This window comes from Aulonocara stuartgranti (genome assembly GCF_965226115.1).
Source record: "Aulonocara stuartgranti genome assembly, chromosome: 5".
NCBI classification, from domain to species: domain Eukaryota; kingdom Metazoa; phylum Chordata; class Actinopteri; order Cichliformes; family Cichlidae; genus Aulonocara; species Aulonocara stuartgranti.
The window spans coordinates 22,397,577-22,411,994 of record NC_138943.1 but is presented as its reverse complement, the minus strand read 5'-3'; the positions used below and the strand labels follow the sequence as shown (position 1 = coordinate 22,411,994).

Here is a 14,418-nt window from a genome sequence, read left to right as displayed (position 1 = left end):
TACAACTCCTCAGCAGTGGCGATATGTTTCTACTGACAAGAATCCTGCAGACCTTGCTTCGAGAGGTTCTAGTGCAAGCAAGCTTCTGACATCGAACTGGTTTACTGGACCCAAGTTCTTATGGGAGAAAGAGGTATCACCAGAGGTAGAGGTAATCCCAGAAATCCCAGTTGGGGACCCTGAAGTTAAAAGGGTTCAAGCACTAAATTTGGAGTCTGCAGAACAAGTGACTCTTTCAGACCGCTTGTCAAAGTTTTCTTCATGGTGTAAGGTCAAACAAGCTGTTGCGCGACTTCTTCGCCGAACCAAGAGTGACAAGTCAACAAGCCACAGCACAGTTCAGGAGCGAGAGGTTGCACAGCGCATCATTATAAGAGATTTACAGAGACGAGTGTATCGAGATGAGATCCAGCTACTTAGTAATGGCTTACAACTTTCACGGCAGAGTAAACTGTTTCGATTGGATGCCTTTCTTGACAAAGATGGAATCCTCAAGGTGGGAGGAAGACTGAAAAATGCATCTCTCCCTGCCTCTCAGAAACATCCAATGATCATTCCAAAGGACCACCACATAACGAGGATGATAATAGCTCATCATCATGAACAGGTTAAACACCAAGGAAGGGGTATAACCATCAACGAGATCAGATCAAATGGATACTGGATCCCAGGAATGAACAGAGCTGTTGCATCTTATGTGCATCAGTGTGTCAAATGCAGGAAACTCAAGGGATCAGTGGAAGAGCAGCGAATGGCAGACCTGCCATCTGAGCGGGTGGATCCATCTCCACCTTTCACTTATTGCGGAATGGACTGTTTTGGGCCATTTTTTTACAAAGCAAGGGCGTAAGGTGAATAAGCGTTATGGTCTGCTTTTCACATGCCTTTGTTGTAGAGCAATTCACATTGAAATGGTGAATGATATGTCAGCAGATGCCTTCATTAATGGCCTCCGATGTTTTGTTTCCATAAGAGGAGCAGTACGACAAATAAGATGTGACCAAGGAAGCAATTTTGTTGGAGCTAAGAATGAAATGTATAATGCGCTGAAACAGATGGATGTCAATCGTCTGACTGCATTCTTGGCTGAGAGGCAGTGCGACTTCATTATGAATGCTCCCCATTCAAGCCATGTTGGAGGTGTCTGGGAGAGACAGATCAGAACAGTAAGAAATGTACTTCGGTCCACTCTTTCACTCTCACCTGGAAGATTAGATGATGCCTGTTTGAGGACATTGTTTTACGAAGCAATGTCTATTGTGAACAGCCGTCCACTCACTGTGGATAACCTGAATGATCCAAATGGTCCAGAACCGCTGACTCCTAATCACCTACTCACTATGAAACCCACTGGAGCCTTACCACCTCCCGGGACGTTCATCAGAGAAGACATGTATGCTCGTAAGAGATGGTGTCATATCCAGTATCTAGCAGAGCAATTCTGGAACCGCTGGAGAAGAGAGTATCTCTCTAATATTGCCACTAGACAACGTTGGCATATTTCTAGAAGGAATCTGAAAGTTGGTGACATAGTCATCGAAAGGATGGATGATCTGCCACGGAACGAGTGGAGATTAGCCAGAGTTGAAGAAACAGTCGCTGATAAAGATGGGCTTGTGAGGAAAGTTAAGATTCGTCTTGGAGACCAGAAAATGAAAAGGGAGGGTCAATGTTCTGGCAAGCCATCCATTGTTGAACGGCCCATTCAGAAACTGATCTTGCTTTTAGAGGCTGTCTAAGACAACGACTATACCCTTTATTGTATGAAGACTTGTGGACATTACCTGCAGGCTCATGCATGGATAATTCTTTGTTTTCGTTATGTAAAAGGCCTTGTGGTTAAGGTCATTTGTTTTTAAAATTCATTCGTGTTATAGTTCTCCCTTTTGTTAAAACACTCATGATTTGGTGGGAGTGTAAATGACCTTTAAATTTGGTAAATATTTTTACGTTTGTTTGAAAGGCACTTCGGTTTTATTTTGAAATCCATGCTTTTATTTTGAAACAGGAAACTGGCACAAAACCGTTAAAGGGCTGTTAGTAACGTTTCTTTTAGGATATGGTAAAATAGTGTGCCTTAAAGTGAAAAATATGTACGTTTACTTTGCCAATTAGTACCTGGCTGACAGTGGCACAAGGTTTGTTAATGTTTCCTTTAACGGAATAAGTTACATGCAATCAAAATGTCGTTTAATAGAGTTTATATTGTTAACCTTGAACTTGACCTTTATGTGTAGCGGTAAGTTAGTGAGGTGATACAATGAATTGAGTGATGTAAATTTGATGTATATGCTATATGTGAGCAGGAGAAATTTGTTTCCTTTGATCTTATGGTATTAATATTGCTGGTTTTGTTTTGCTCCTAGCTCTTACGGTGTCTTCACTGAATGTTTCAATAAAAACATTTCCAATAAAACCTCTGTGAAGCATCAGTATAAGAGACCATCATTCAGCCAGGGATGCTACAACGGGCAGTTATTTTGCGCCTTGGTTTTTCCACACGCTTCTTGTGACCCTGTTGACTATTTTGAATGAAACGCTTGATTGTTCGATGATCACGCTTCAGAAGCTTTGCAATTTTGAGACTGCTGCATCCCTCTGCAAGATATCAGAATCAGAATCAGAATCAGAATACTTTATCTCACTATTTTTGACTTTTCTGTGCCTGTCAAGTCCTTCTTTTGACCCATTTTGCCAAAGGAAAGGACGTTGCCTAATAGTTATGCACACCCGATATAGGGTGTTGATGTCATTAGACCACACCCCTTCTCATTACAGAGATGCACATCACCTAATATGCTTAATTGGTAGTAGGCTTTCCAGCCTATACAGCTTGGAGTAAGACAACATGCATGAAGAGGATGATGTGGACAAAATACTCATTAGCCTAATAATTCTGCACTCCCTGTACAGCATTCCCAATCTCACGCTCTCTCTTTTCTCCAGTTTAGAAAAATGACAACAATCAGCAAGACAATTTGTCATCCTCACTTTTTGGAGAACTTTGGATGGTTATGAGCATGCGTCTATTTACATCTGGATTGCTAACATTTTCTTTCCTTGAAATAATATGACTTTAAATCATTGTGTGAAATTTGCCACCTACTTGACGTTACCTGTATATTAGTCGAATAAAATGTCAAATATACAGTCACAAGTGTTTTAGTTGTAATTCTTAGTCAGCTGAAAAGTTAATGTAATCTGTATAATCATTATTAATTATTAATCATTATTAATCTAATCATTAGTATACCTCATCATATTCCCTTGTCTTTAAGACTTTCAGCCACGTTTCATGGTCCCCATCACTGAATAGAGTGACGTGGCTGAAGCGATACAGCAGGTTCTGCGGTCAACACTGAATAGAGCTAGCATCCATATAATTTTTTGTTTTTTGAGCAAATCAGAGTGAAAACTGTGTTGCAATTTGCTCAAACTACTGACATAAAAGTTCAATGCAATAAAAGAAATTACTGGACTTTTCAAATTCAAGGTTAACTTACAGCTATTGAATAATTCTGATAAGCGAAGACATTCATTCATTGTCAGTGAATGTGGGTTATGGTGCTAAGCCTCAATATTCAGACACCCATGTCCCGCAGAGAGGACGAGGGGGGCTGGAGCGAGTCTCGAAGTCACATTGCTCATTTAAGCGCACACCTCAGGAGACCAAACTTACCCCTTCTGGTCAGAGCGGCCTCTCAGTTGAGGTGAACTTGTTTAACAGCCTCATCTCCACAGCGCAAAGGGCCTATGCTGGACGAGGGGAATGGCTCAAACACCTGCTCACACGCAACTCCGAGCTGTCACATACAGTTAGGCTCACGCGACCGAGCGCGTCTCCCCTCCGTTCACTGACACCGTGCTGCGGATTTGGCGGCCGCCCTCGCGCCTCAACAAAGGCCCGGGCCTCCCCTGTTTGTCTCGACAATTTCAGTGAGCTTATGCACATCTCTCACACACGCGCTCGCGTGCGCGCAAGTCTTTGAGCTCCAGGGGCTACAGCCACGGGCCGGCCACGCGCGAGCCGAAGCGCGTCAACAGGAATTGGATGGGAGTGGGAAGAGGAGGAGCTTTAACGTGAAGGTTAAAACCCGGAGCCCCCTCAGAGTGACCCGCACTGAGAGGCTGAGCAGCTCCGCACAAGGAGACGCCACTGAACTTCAGCGCTGCTTGATGGACGGTGTGACCGAGCTGTGATCCGTGGAGAAAGGACAAATATCATCTGACAGACTTCCTGAGGCGGTCCCGGGACACATCAGCACCGGTATGTTTCATAGCGCAGCCGAGAGAGGCTCTGCGGGTCTCACATGTGAGTGAGTCAGTGTGGACACACTGTTTACACGTAATTTACATTTTAATGTATCTTACAGGCAACTTGCTTTCAGTTTAGAGTACCAGATTTTTTTGGCATAGGGATTTTATTTTTGAACTAAAGCAAGTGCACGTAAAGTCAACAAGAAATTAATATATCTAATGAAAAAAGTACAAAAGGCTTATCTTAATATACTTCAGCAATAACTGCTTAGGCACACAATTTGTGGGGAGACATTAATATTTCTGCCTTTGAAAATGTCTATTTGAATTCAGACTGAGCCCTCTGTCAGGCTACTGATCTGCGGGATGTCGATCTTTCATTTAATCCCATGGTCGTTGCTTCATCCACGGAGTAAATCCTGTGATGGCCCAGATTAAAGTCCTGTCGGTGACTTGCTGGGGCATTACCAGTTCACAAGTTGACCGGGATTACCCAAAGAACAAGGGAAGGGGAGAAGACGGGTAAAGCAGATAATACATATAGGGGAAAATTCATGTAGCTATAAAAGCATTAAAAGCCATCACCTCTCTCTGCAGCTGTAATGTTTGGCCAATCAGAAGTACATGAGGCTGAGAAGCGCGCATCAGGAACTGTCCGGTGCTGAAACCGTCGGCCCGTTTGAGGACTTATTTGTGCAAAAATAATGGTTTTAAAGGTTATTGATGTTTATTCCTTGTGACTTAAGACTTGTATTCACTAACCCCAGGTTACCACGGCCATCAGACCCCTTAATTCACCCCTTAACCTTCCCCAACCTTAACATCGTATAATCTTTCTGGGAGTCAAAGGAGCTTGCTAAGAAAAGCGTCTGGACTTCTTTAAGTTACTTGAAGACGTTTCACCTCTCATCCGAGAAGCTTCTTCAGTTCTAAGGTCAAATGGTGGAGAGTCCCAGATATCGCCACCATTTGACCTTAGAACTGAAGAAGCTTCTCGGATGAGAGGTGAAACGTCTTCAAGTAACTTAAAGAAGTCCAGACGCTTTTCTTTGCAAGCTCCTTTGACTACGATGACCTGGATGACTGAGAACCTTCACAGACAATCTTTCTGGGAAGTAAGTTAAGTTATGTTTCTAGATGAAAAGAACAGGAAAAGTATTTTTTCGCTAATCGAAAGATCTTACAGCAAAGAGAAGCAAACAGTGACAGAAATACACTAGATTTTTATACTTGGTCTTATACTTAATTTCTTTCATTTAATTTGCAAACTTTTGATTTTTTATTTCCACTTCCGTTGGTTAGGTTTAGGAGATTATGCTAAAATATCCTTGAACAATATTAACCACCTGCTACATTTTGTAGTCATACATGATTAAAACAACAGTCAGAAATTAGTAACATTAGTGGCAATGTCATTACAAAATTATTTTATGATGCATTAAAAACATGATCCAGAAGAGATTACATGTTCCTTGAAAAACAAACGATAATACTGATGAGCATTTGTAGGAGGTGGGGCTGTTAATTATGGCTAACACACCTTTATTATGAAGCCAGGAAAGATAAACTGCTGATCACCTGCTGATTTATGAAGAGCTGTTTAATCCACTGGAACACTTATAATCTGAGACAGGTCCAGAATCACCAAGTTCAGTCCAAACAAAAGCTGCTAAGTATTCCTCTTTAGTGGTGCTAAAAAAAAATTAAATAAATAAAATAAAAGTTAAAAGGAGCAAATTCACATGTGAAAAGGCTCTGATCAAAATATTACAGAAATAAATATATTTCAGTGCATTATAAATTATTCAGAATTTAGGTAATACTTATGTAGGATGACCTCAGTGACCAATAACCTAAAATATACATTCCAGTTTAATGCAATACTTTCAACAGCACATGACTTTAGGAAAAAACCCCAATATTTTGTATTATCATATGTTTAGGAAAAACAGATAACATTCATAGAATTTCAAAACAAATCCTAGTGTAAGTACAGTCACTGTATGTATTACAGTACTCATGTTGAATGCATTGCTTTATATAAAAGAAGAAGCTGGAAACCAACAACAACGAACTTGACAATGATGAATCTGAGGTCTAATAAACAATACTGTCTGCTATTATTACAGCATGTGTGTCACAAAGATGTTCTTTATTCTCTATTTTTTGGCAGATTGCTATGATGATAAAGCCATATGTTAGACAAGGGGAGGGTGAGGAGGTCGTCAGCCCTCTGCAGTGGATGGACGGAGACATGAGCTCACCTGATGGGGATCCATCGGCCCCATCGCACAGCTACAGAACAGGTGACATGATCCAACAGGCCAGAGAGATGGGGAGTGAGGACGCAGAGGAAGATGAGGAGGACAGAGAGGAAGGACCAGAGGATGAATCAAAACGACGAGGGCCTAAGAGAAAGAGGATGACCAAGGCCCGGCAGGAGCGTTTCCGTGCGAGGCGAATAAAAGCGAATGCCAGGGAGCGCTCGCGTATGCACGGCCTAAATGATGCACTTGAAAACCTGCGCAGCATCATGCCCTGTCACTCCAAAACACAGAAGCTGTCCAAGATCGAGACGTTACGGCTGGCCCGCAACTACATCTGTGCTCTGTCTGAGGCTCTGGAGGGGGGCCTGTCCACAGAAAGCAGGGCTTTCATGGAAACGCTGTGTAAGGGACTGTCACAGCCCACGACCAACCTGGTTGCCGGCTGCTTACAGATGGGACCAGCTCCGGGTCCTGGGATGAGGCCTGAAGACAGACATGGAGGTCGGCCACCACCTACACTTGGTGGCATGGTGAGCTACTCCTCTCCAGGACTGCCAAGTCCCCCATATGGCACATTTGACTCAGCTCACCTGCTTCACTTGAGGGCGATGAAGGGAAGACCCTATGAGAATCACTCACCAAACGAGTACAATGCTGGTGGCGTGGGAACCCCTCCATATGACGGCCCGCCTACACCACCTCTCAGCATCAGTAGCAACCTGGTGGCCAAACAGGAGCCTTCACCTCACTACCCACCTTCCCACCGCTACTCTCCCACCCCTGTGGAGCAGGTGCTGTATCATACACATACCGGATATGATGTACACTTAGAGGGGCCATATGACTCCTATCATCCACCGCACATGCCTCCCCGACAGATTACATCTGTCTACAGAGACTGAGGAGGATCGGTTCCACATCAGCCTTCAGTACGACTTGAAGGATGGAGTCCCGTCCTTCACAAACACTCAGGCTGATTTAAAGAAGCTGGCTCTCTCTCAGTAGACAGACTGGTAGTCAAGCACTGTAGAATAGTTTGTTTTTTAACACTTGTGGAACATTTGCACAGTAGAGTAGCACTACTCAGCATTGCTAGTATTAGAAAATATTTGACTTAAACCAATAAATTGTTTTCCAAAACTCATTTACCAAATGATATAAGGACATAGCAGGCTGCTGCTGTCCAGCTGCCCGGGTACTGTAAAATAAGCACTTCTAATTAAGCTTTGGTAACACCAGATATTATTCCACATAAAGTATTTTTAATTTATTCGTTAATTTAAGATGGTGTAAATTAATTTTTTTCTGATGTGTGTGTTTTTGTTTTTTTTGTTTTTATTTGTACATATTTGTAGTCCAAGCTTTTCTTTGTCACTTAGACTCATCCATCTAATATCTTATCCTTGTTTTGTGTCCAGTTTTTTGTTCCATTATATTCAAGTTTCACACTTGAAACCATTCATTTGTGGGGATCAAGCTGATCTTCTGTGAGTAATGACCGAAGAGAGAGATATTTGTTTGTTTGTCTTTATTTTAAATTTTCTGTAATGTGGAGGTTTGCAAAGGGGATCGCGGAGAAGCAAAAATTGTAATTCTCAGGTTAAAATTGTAAAGAAACTGCAACATATGACTGTTTTTCTTTTCAGTCTTGTTTCCTTTGGGACAATTGATGTTATTAAAATACTGAAAGTTCAATTAAGTCTGTTTTTTCTTTTGTTTACTACTTGATGAAATGTTTTATTTTTAAGCATATATATTCATCAGAATCCATCGTTTAAACACTACCAACATTAACACGCCTTGTTTACTTGCTACTTTGTTTCTCATTTTTCTCTCCAGATCTCTGTGGTTTAGCGGCACTAATCCCCGGTGCCGTCTTTTAATGAAGGACGAATGTGCGAGGCAGGATTGCAAGATAAAGATTTATGATTAACATGGCTGCCCGCCTTCTTAGGCTTTCTACTTCTCTGACATTGCGTTGGCATAATCCTGCCCTGACATCCACCCAGGCTGCAACTTAACACTTGTATTATACACATTTAATAAATACATTTCAAAAAACATTTGAAATGCTGGAATCAAATTTTAAAAGCCTGGAAATAAACAGCCAGAGTGAGAAAATGATGAAGATAAAAGCAAAAACAAGAGAGACCTGATTTGACAGCAGCCAGTCTTGCTTTATAGTCCTTGCTGGTCACTTTAAGGGCCACCCACTGAGAGGTCAGGGAGAGGGGTCAAGAGGTCATGGGTCAGTGGTGGGAATGGTCACTGAAGGAACACTGGTGACCAGTTTCTTCATCACGTTGCCGGTCATCTTTCTGCGTGTTTCTGCCCTGCCTTCATCTTTTCATTCAGAGCAGCGAGCGTTAAGTATGACGTTAGAGGTTATATTTTGGCTGAAATGCTCCTAATCCCGATAAACACGCTGATGAACATCCCACGCATGACCTGCACTGGGAAAAAATATATCGCTTTGTTTTCACAAGGATTAGTATAAGCCTGTGCGTGTATTTGTAATGCATTTGCACTACTAACCAGGAAAACCAGGGACTAACTTTGAGGGGGCAGGATGAATAACAAATAGCAGGACATCTCTCTGCTTGTTGGAGACACAGACGATCCCCAGACAATTAACATGCGGAGTGTTCCTACATGATAAATGATGGACGGCTGATCGACCAGCGTCTTGAAAAAGAAAAAGAAAAAGAAAAGTTTTGTGATTTAAAAAGGACACTTCTGCACACAGGAGAAAGAAAGGACTGCATTCACCCTTAACCTTTTGACCGTTGACCCCTCTGACATTTAATATCAACGATGCCTTTTATTGAATAAATGCAGAAACTGTTCACAGTGCCTCATTTACATGTGATGTTTTGAATAATTTCCCAATTATGTCAATTTTCCCAAAGGAAACTTGCAGCTTGGCAACATTTATATGAAAAAATTAGACAAATGCAACAATTCAAGCACAGTTTAAATCAAGCGCCATCAAGTCTTAGTAGTTAGAAAAGGGTTTCAGTCATATTTATGAAACCAATAAAGTTTTAAGAACAATAAGTGTATATATTTGTGTCACTCTAACATCATATGGAACAGTAGCTTCCTGCTGCCTGAATATAAGTACCAAATTATCTAAAGAATACGTGCTCACTTATGTGAATCCACAATTTGTGCGTCTGTGAGAGAGACGCACAAACTGTGGACCACCATCCACCTCACGTGTGGATGGTGGTTGTGTTATTTGGGATGAAACAGTATTAAGCAGCTGATCAGAGCTCAGTGTCTGAATGGTGTCATTTACTCGTTAATCCAGAGGAGAGAGGGGCAGTCAGTGCAGCAGCTCCTCTTCTCCATTTGATGCGCAACAGTATGCAGCTGCAGCGCTTACTCAGCTCAGCATCTAATGCACGGTTAAACAGATCCTGTTTTGGAAGAATTTGAAGAAAAATGAGTCTTCTGTTGTGAATATGCTCATTGTTATTTGTGTTTTATTAATTATTATTATGTTAGATGACAAGAGGTCAGGACAAAATCTATAATGAAGGAGGGAGGAATCTCACTGCCACCTAGTGGTAGAAGTTCATTCCTGCAATATATGTATCAGCTGCATTTGGCCACTAGGTGTCAACATTACACAACTTCTACAGTCTTGGTCTTGACTGAAGTCTGTAAAGCATACTGTATTAATAAAAATACAACAACTGTTTGACAAAGACACATTTGGCATCGAGTGACTGGCATTCGTTTACAATGAAAACCCCTCAGACTAAATACGATGGAGATGAGATAATTTCTCAAATACTTCCTTTGCGATGACTGTGAAGGTAGACACATAACAAAAGAGACATTTGGTGAGAACTCCTCTGCTAAACACAGTGAGCCAGCAGAGTGAGCAGGGAGTGGGAATAGAATTAACCTATTTACAAGTAAACTGGTTGATGGAGTGTGTTTGGATGAGAATAATCAGGCTAATGAAGATACCTGGGGACTCTGCTCTATCAGAGAACTGCATGCTGTCCTCTCCATCCAGCAAGTGATCATATCAGAGTCTAATTATTTACCGTGAAAGGACATGAAAAAGGATTAATCAAGGAAATCTGACTGATTAAATCTTCAAAGCCAGCACTGAAGTGCATCGGCTATTAGGGAAGAAGGTTGTGGTTGGGGCTTTTATCCTTGAGGGGGGAAAATGAATGATCAAAAAAAGAAAAAAAGAGAAAGACAGTGCTCTCCAGGACTGTTGGCACACTGAGTAAAGGAGAGGAAAGAAACACAAAAAAATGGCTAGAAAAACAACACAGCTGGCACGATTTGAAGAAAAAGTGTTTTTTGATGCTTTTTAAAATGCTTTTTGGTAAACTTACCTTTGATTTTATGTGATAAGATTTTCAGAGTTAATGAGGCAAACAATGTGTTTTGTTTCTGATGAAAGTGGAAGCTAAATATAGAAACAAACACACTATTTGATTAGTTAGATAATTAAAGCACTCCCAGATGGCACTAGTCTCTCCTAGCAGGACAATGCACACGTCAAAGAAAAATCTCAGGAACACCAGAAGGAACATCACTGGGAGCCTTATAGCACTGAGCTGGTCTCCAAATTCCTGAGAATGTGATATGATTAAGCATATTTAGGACTCAGTGGAATAAGACTGGAGCCCTACAACCCACAGCCCACTGGACCTGTATAACGTACTACCAGCATCCTGGTGTCAGACCTGATAGGACGACGCCATGAGGGCTCACAGGTCAGAGCAGGTTTAAGAAGATAATGTTAACTTGTACAGCTGACTGGTGGACACATTATAAAGTGTTTTCAACCAGTTTTTAAAGATTTACCTTTGCATGTCATATATAAAAATTTCAAGAAATACTTCATATTTGTTTAACAATAAATATATACAGATACAAATACAGTACAAATTTGTCAGACCATCTGCCATAAAAACAAGAAAACAAACATTTTTTAAATCTGAAACTCATTTAAAACTAAACATTGTGTTGTTAGTTTTATGGTTATGTTGTTATGTTATTCAAAAATATAATTTTAATTAAAACACTTAATTGCATTACTGCAATTATCATTACAGAAACATAAAAGCTGATTTTGGTATTTACCAAATCTGTTCATTTAGGGCATCTGTGGCATTAATTTGTGTTTACATATAAAACTATAATTGAGGTATAAGTATAGTTTACTAATTATAATTTTGCACTTTTACCTAAGAAAGAATCTTTTTTTAATTAATCTTAAATGGATAAGTTCTACTTGTAATTGAGTATTTTTACTGTCTCCTGTATTTATTTAAGTTTATAAATATTTTTTAAGCCGAATTAAAATGAATTTGTGTCAGTATAGTTCCAGTGGTCAGTGGTGTGGGAGAGAGGTTAGCCAAACCACATCTTTCTGCTCAAGTAAAAGTTTGTGGATTGAAGAAGAAGTTGCGTCAAACTAACCTGCTGCACACATGAAAGGAGAACAGAGACGTGAGCAAACACTGAAAATCCATATATAGATCACTGAGGGAGGAATGCAATGCACTGCATTATTCTGCAGGATGTTACGGTGAGCCATCTTATAAAGGTTTTATGACAGAGAGAGATTAGTTAAAGAGCAAAGGACAGGGCAGTCAGAAAATGTGTGTGTGTGTGTTGTGTGTGTGTGTGTAACTGTATCCGCTGATGAAATGTGCTTACTGCTCCAGTTTGTCGTCCTTCCTCACTGTCCCTCAACCTAACCCCTTATCTGGCATGGTGCCAGAAGCTGTTGGTGTGTTGCTTTGTCCGTAATAAACATGCAAATGAAATAAAAGTGAATATGTCTGCCTTAAATTAAACTGGGATATAAGTTTACATGAGCACATCCTTAGAAGAGTTATAAAGTGACCCTGCCAAGACTGACTGGACGCTACCATTAAGGCTTTTACAGCTTGCATTAAACACTTGGTGTTTTTAAATGGCCTGTCTCATTTACACAAGAGCACTTCACACACTCAGTGTCTTTAAACTGTTCACATCATTTTAATAGACTGTAGTTAGCCACGCATTTATTCCCCATATTCCTCAGGTGACTACTTGGAGCGCACAAGGCAGACTAGAGCTCAGACCGTTTAGTGTATCAGAATTAGACTGACATTTACTTGATATTGGGCCATGCGTCAATCTCACCTCAGCCCTTGCCTCCTTCTGCTCCACCTAATACTCCCCTACCTCTCCAAAATGACACTCGCAAGCACATTTAGGACATCTGATCTGAATCTACACCTTAACTGGCAGAAAGCAGGAAGCAACATGGTAGCGCACAGGAGTCCCACAGTATCATGTTTGTAAATTTTGTGTGACTATCTTCATCTCGCAGCCATCCACATTTAATTTCACCATCTCAGCTATACCAGTGCTTCGCTTTAGATGTTTCAGTAGGTGAGAAATGGAACTGGGTGGCAGAGAGGCTGAGAGTGTTTTGGATTTGCAGTGGATCAGCATTTTAAAGAAGGCCACCTAGTGTAAAATTTACCTCCTGATGTTCGGTGCGTGATGTGAGTGAAAAAACAGAGTGTGGCACCAGGAGGCTGATGTCCTCAGGAAGTTGCACAAGTGGAGACAATCAGTGCTTTGTCATCCCCACTATACCTCAGTGATTACTGACAAATCCGAACTTTTAATATCCTGATTAAAAGTTTGGAATGATGGAGACGGGAGAAAAAAAGAAACATTAAAACTGAAGTGCACCAGTTAAACTGGTCATTATGCAGTATTTAAAGCTGCACCAGTTAATGTTTTGATAAAAATGTTGATTTAACCTGATTTTGCAGCTGTTTCTGTTCACTTCTTGCCGCTCTGACTGGATTATTTCCAGCAGATACTGATGGGTGTTTTCAGCTCTGATGAATTCAGAGTTGATACTCTGGCAGCTACAATTAATTCCTGCACAATCAAAGGACACAAGCAGAGCTAAAACAGAGCTTTTCCACAGTGTGTCTTCTGTGCTGTCTCCCTCCCCTCACCCCCAACGGCAGATGGCTGCCCCTCCCTGAGCCTGATTTCTTCCTGTTAAAAGGGCGTTTTTCCTTCCCACTGCCGCCAAGTGCTTGCTCATAGTGAGTTGGCTGGTTGTTTGGGTTTTTCTCTCTGCTATAGTAGGCTCTTGAACTGAGCTGAATTGAATTAAACTGAATTAAAAGAGAAACCAAATGAATGAATGTATGAATGCTTATGGTGGTATCGCACAGTCATACACTATATATAAAAGATGGAAGTTGCTATAGTTTTTTATTATGTTTTTGAAAACTTAACTTGATTGTTAACTTTTTTTATAAAACTTTTTATAGCTTGAAGCTTGAAGGATAAACCGTATAAAATATATATATATTTTATATATATTTATATATATATTTTATATATATAAGATAAGATAAGATAAGATAAGATAGAACTTTATTAATCCCTCGGGTGGGTTCCTCTGGGAAATTCGACTTCCAAAAAAAGCACAGCAACGACCAAAGTTACAGTTACAGAACTGTTATATATACACACACACACACACACACACACACACACACACACACACACACACACACACACACACACACACACACACACACACACATATATATATAACTTTTATAAAATGGCAACTTAAATGCCTGCTTACTGACTGAAATAAATATAAAACGAGATTATTCGATATACTGATCTAAAGCATTTAATAGGGGTCTCACTTTTGCAAAAGTGCCCAAATTGAGGGCTGTTCAAAGATAATGATGTGAAGCTAAAATGTTGTAAATCTTCATAAACTATTTAAAAAAACTTAAATTCTTACATATTGTCCATCTGTAATATATATAAATAAGCCTTTCTGACACATTTGCCAAACTGAAATTCTTCAGCTTGTGGA

The 14,418-nt window shown here is 40.5% G+C and overlaps 1 protein-coding gene across 1 annotated transcript; it reads left to right on the top strand.

Moving 5' to 3' along the window:
• Nucleotides 1-4,036: 4,036 nt before the first annotated feature.
• Nucleotides 4,037-8,219, top strand: LOC309707500 (neurogenic differentiation factor 4-like). Its single transcript, XM_082534875.1, has 2 exons — nucleotides 4,037-4,267; nucleotides 6,431-8,219. The coding sequence occupies exon 2, from the start codon at nucleotides 6,437-6,439 to the stop codon at nucleotides 7,424-7,426; it is 990 nt and encodes a 329-aa protein (XP_082391001.1). The 5' UTR covers nucleotides 4,037-4,267; nucleotides 6,431-6,436; the 3' UTR covers nucleotides 7,427-8,219.
• The last annotated feature ends 6,199 nt before the right edge of the window (nucleotides 8,220-14,418 follow it).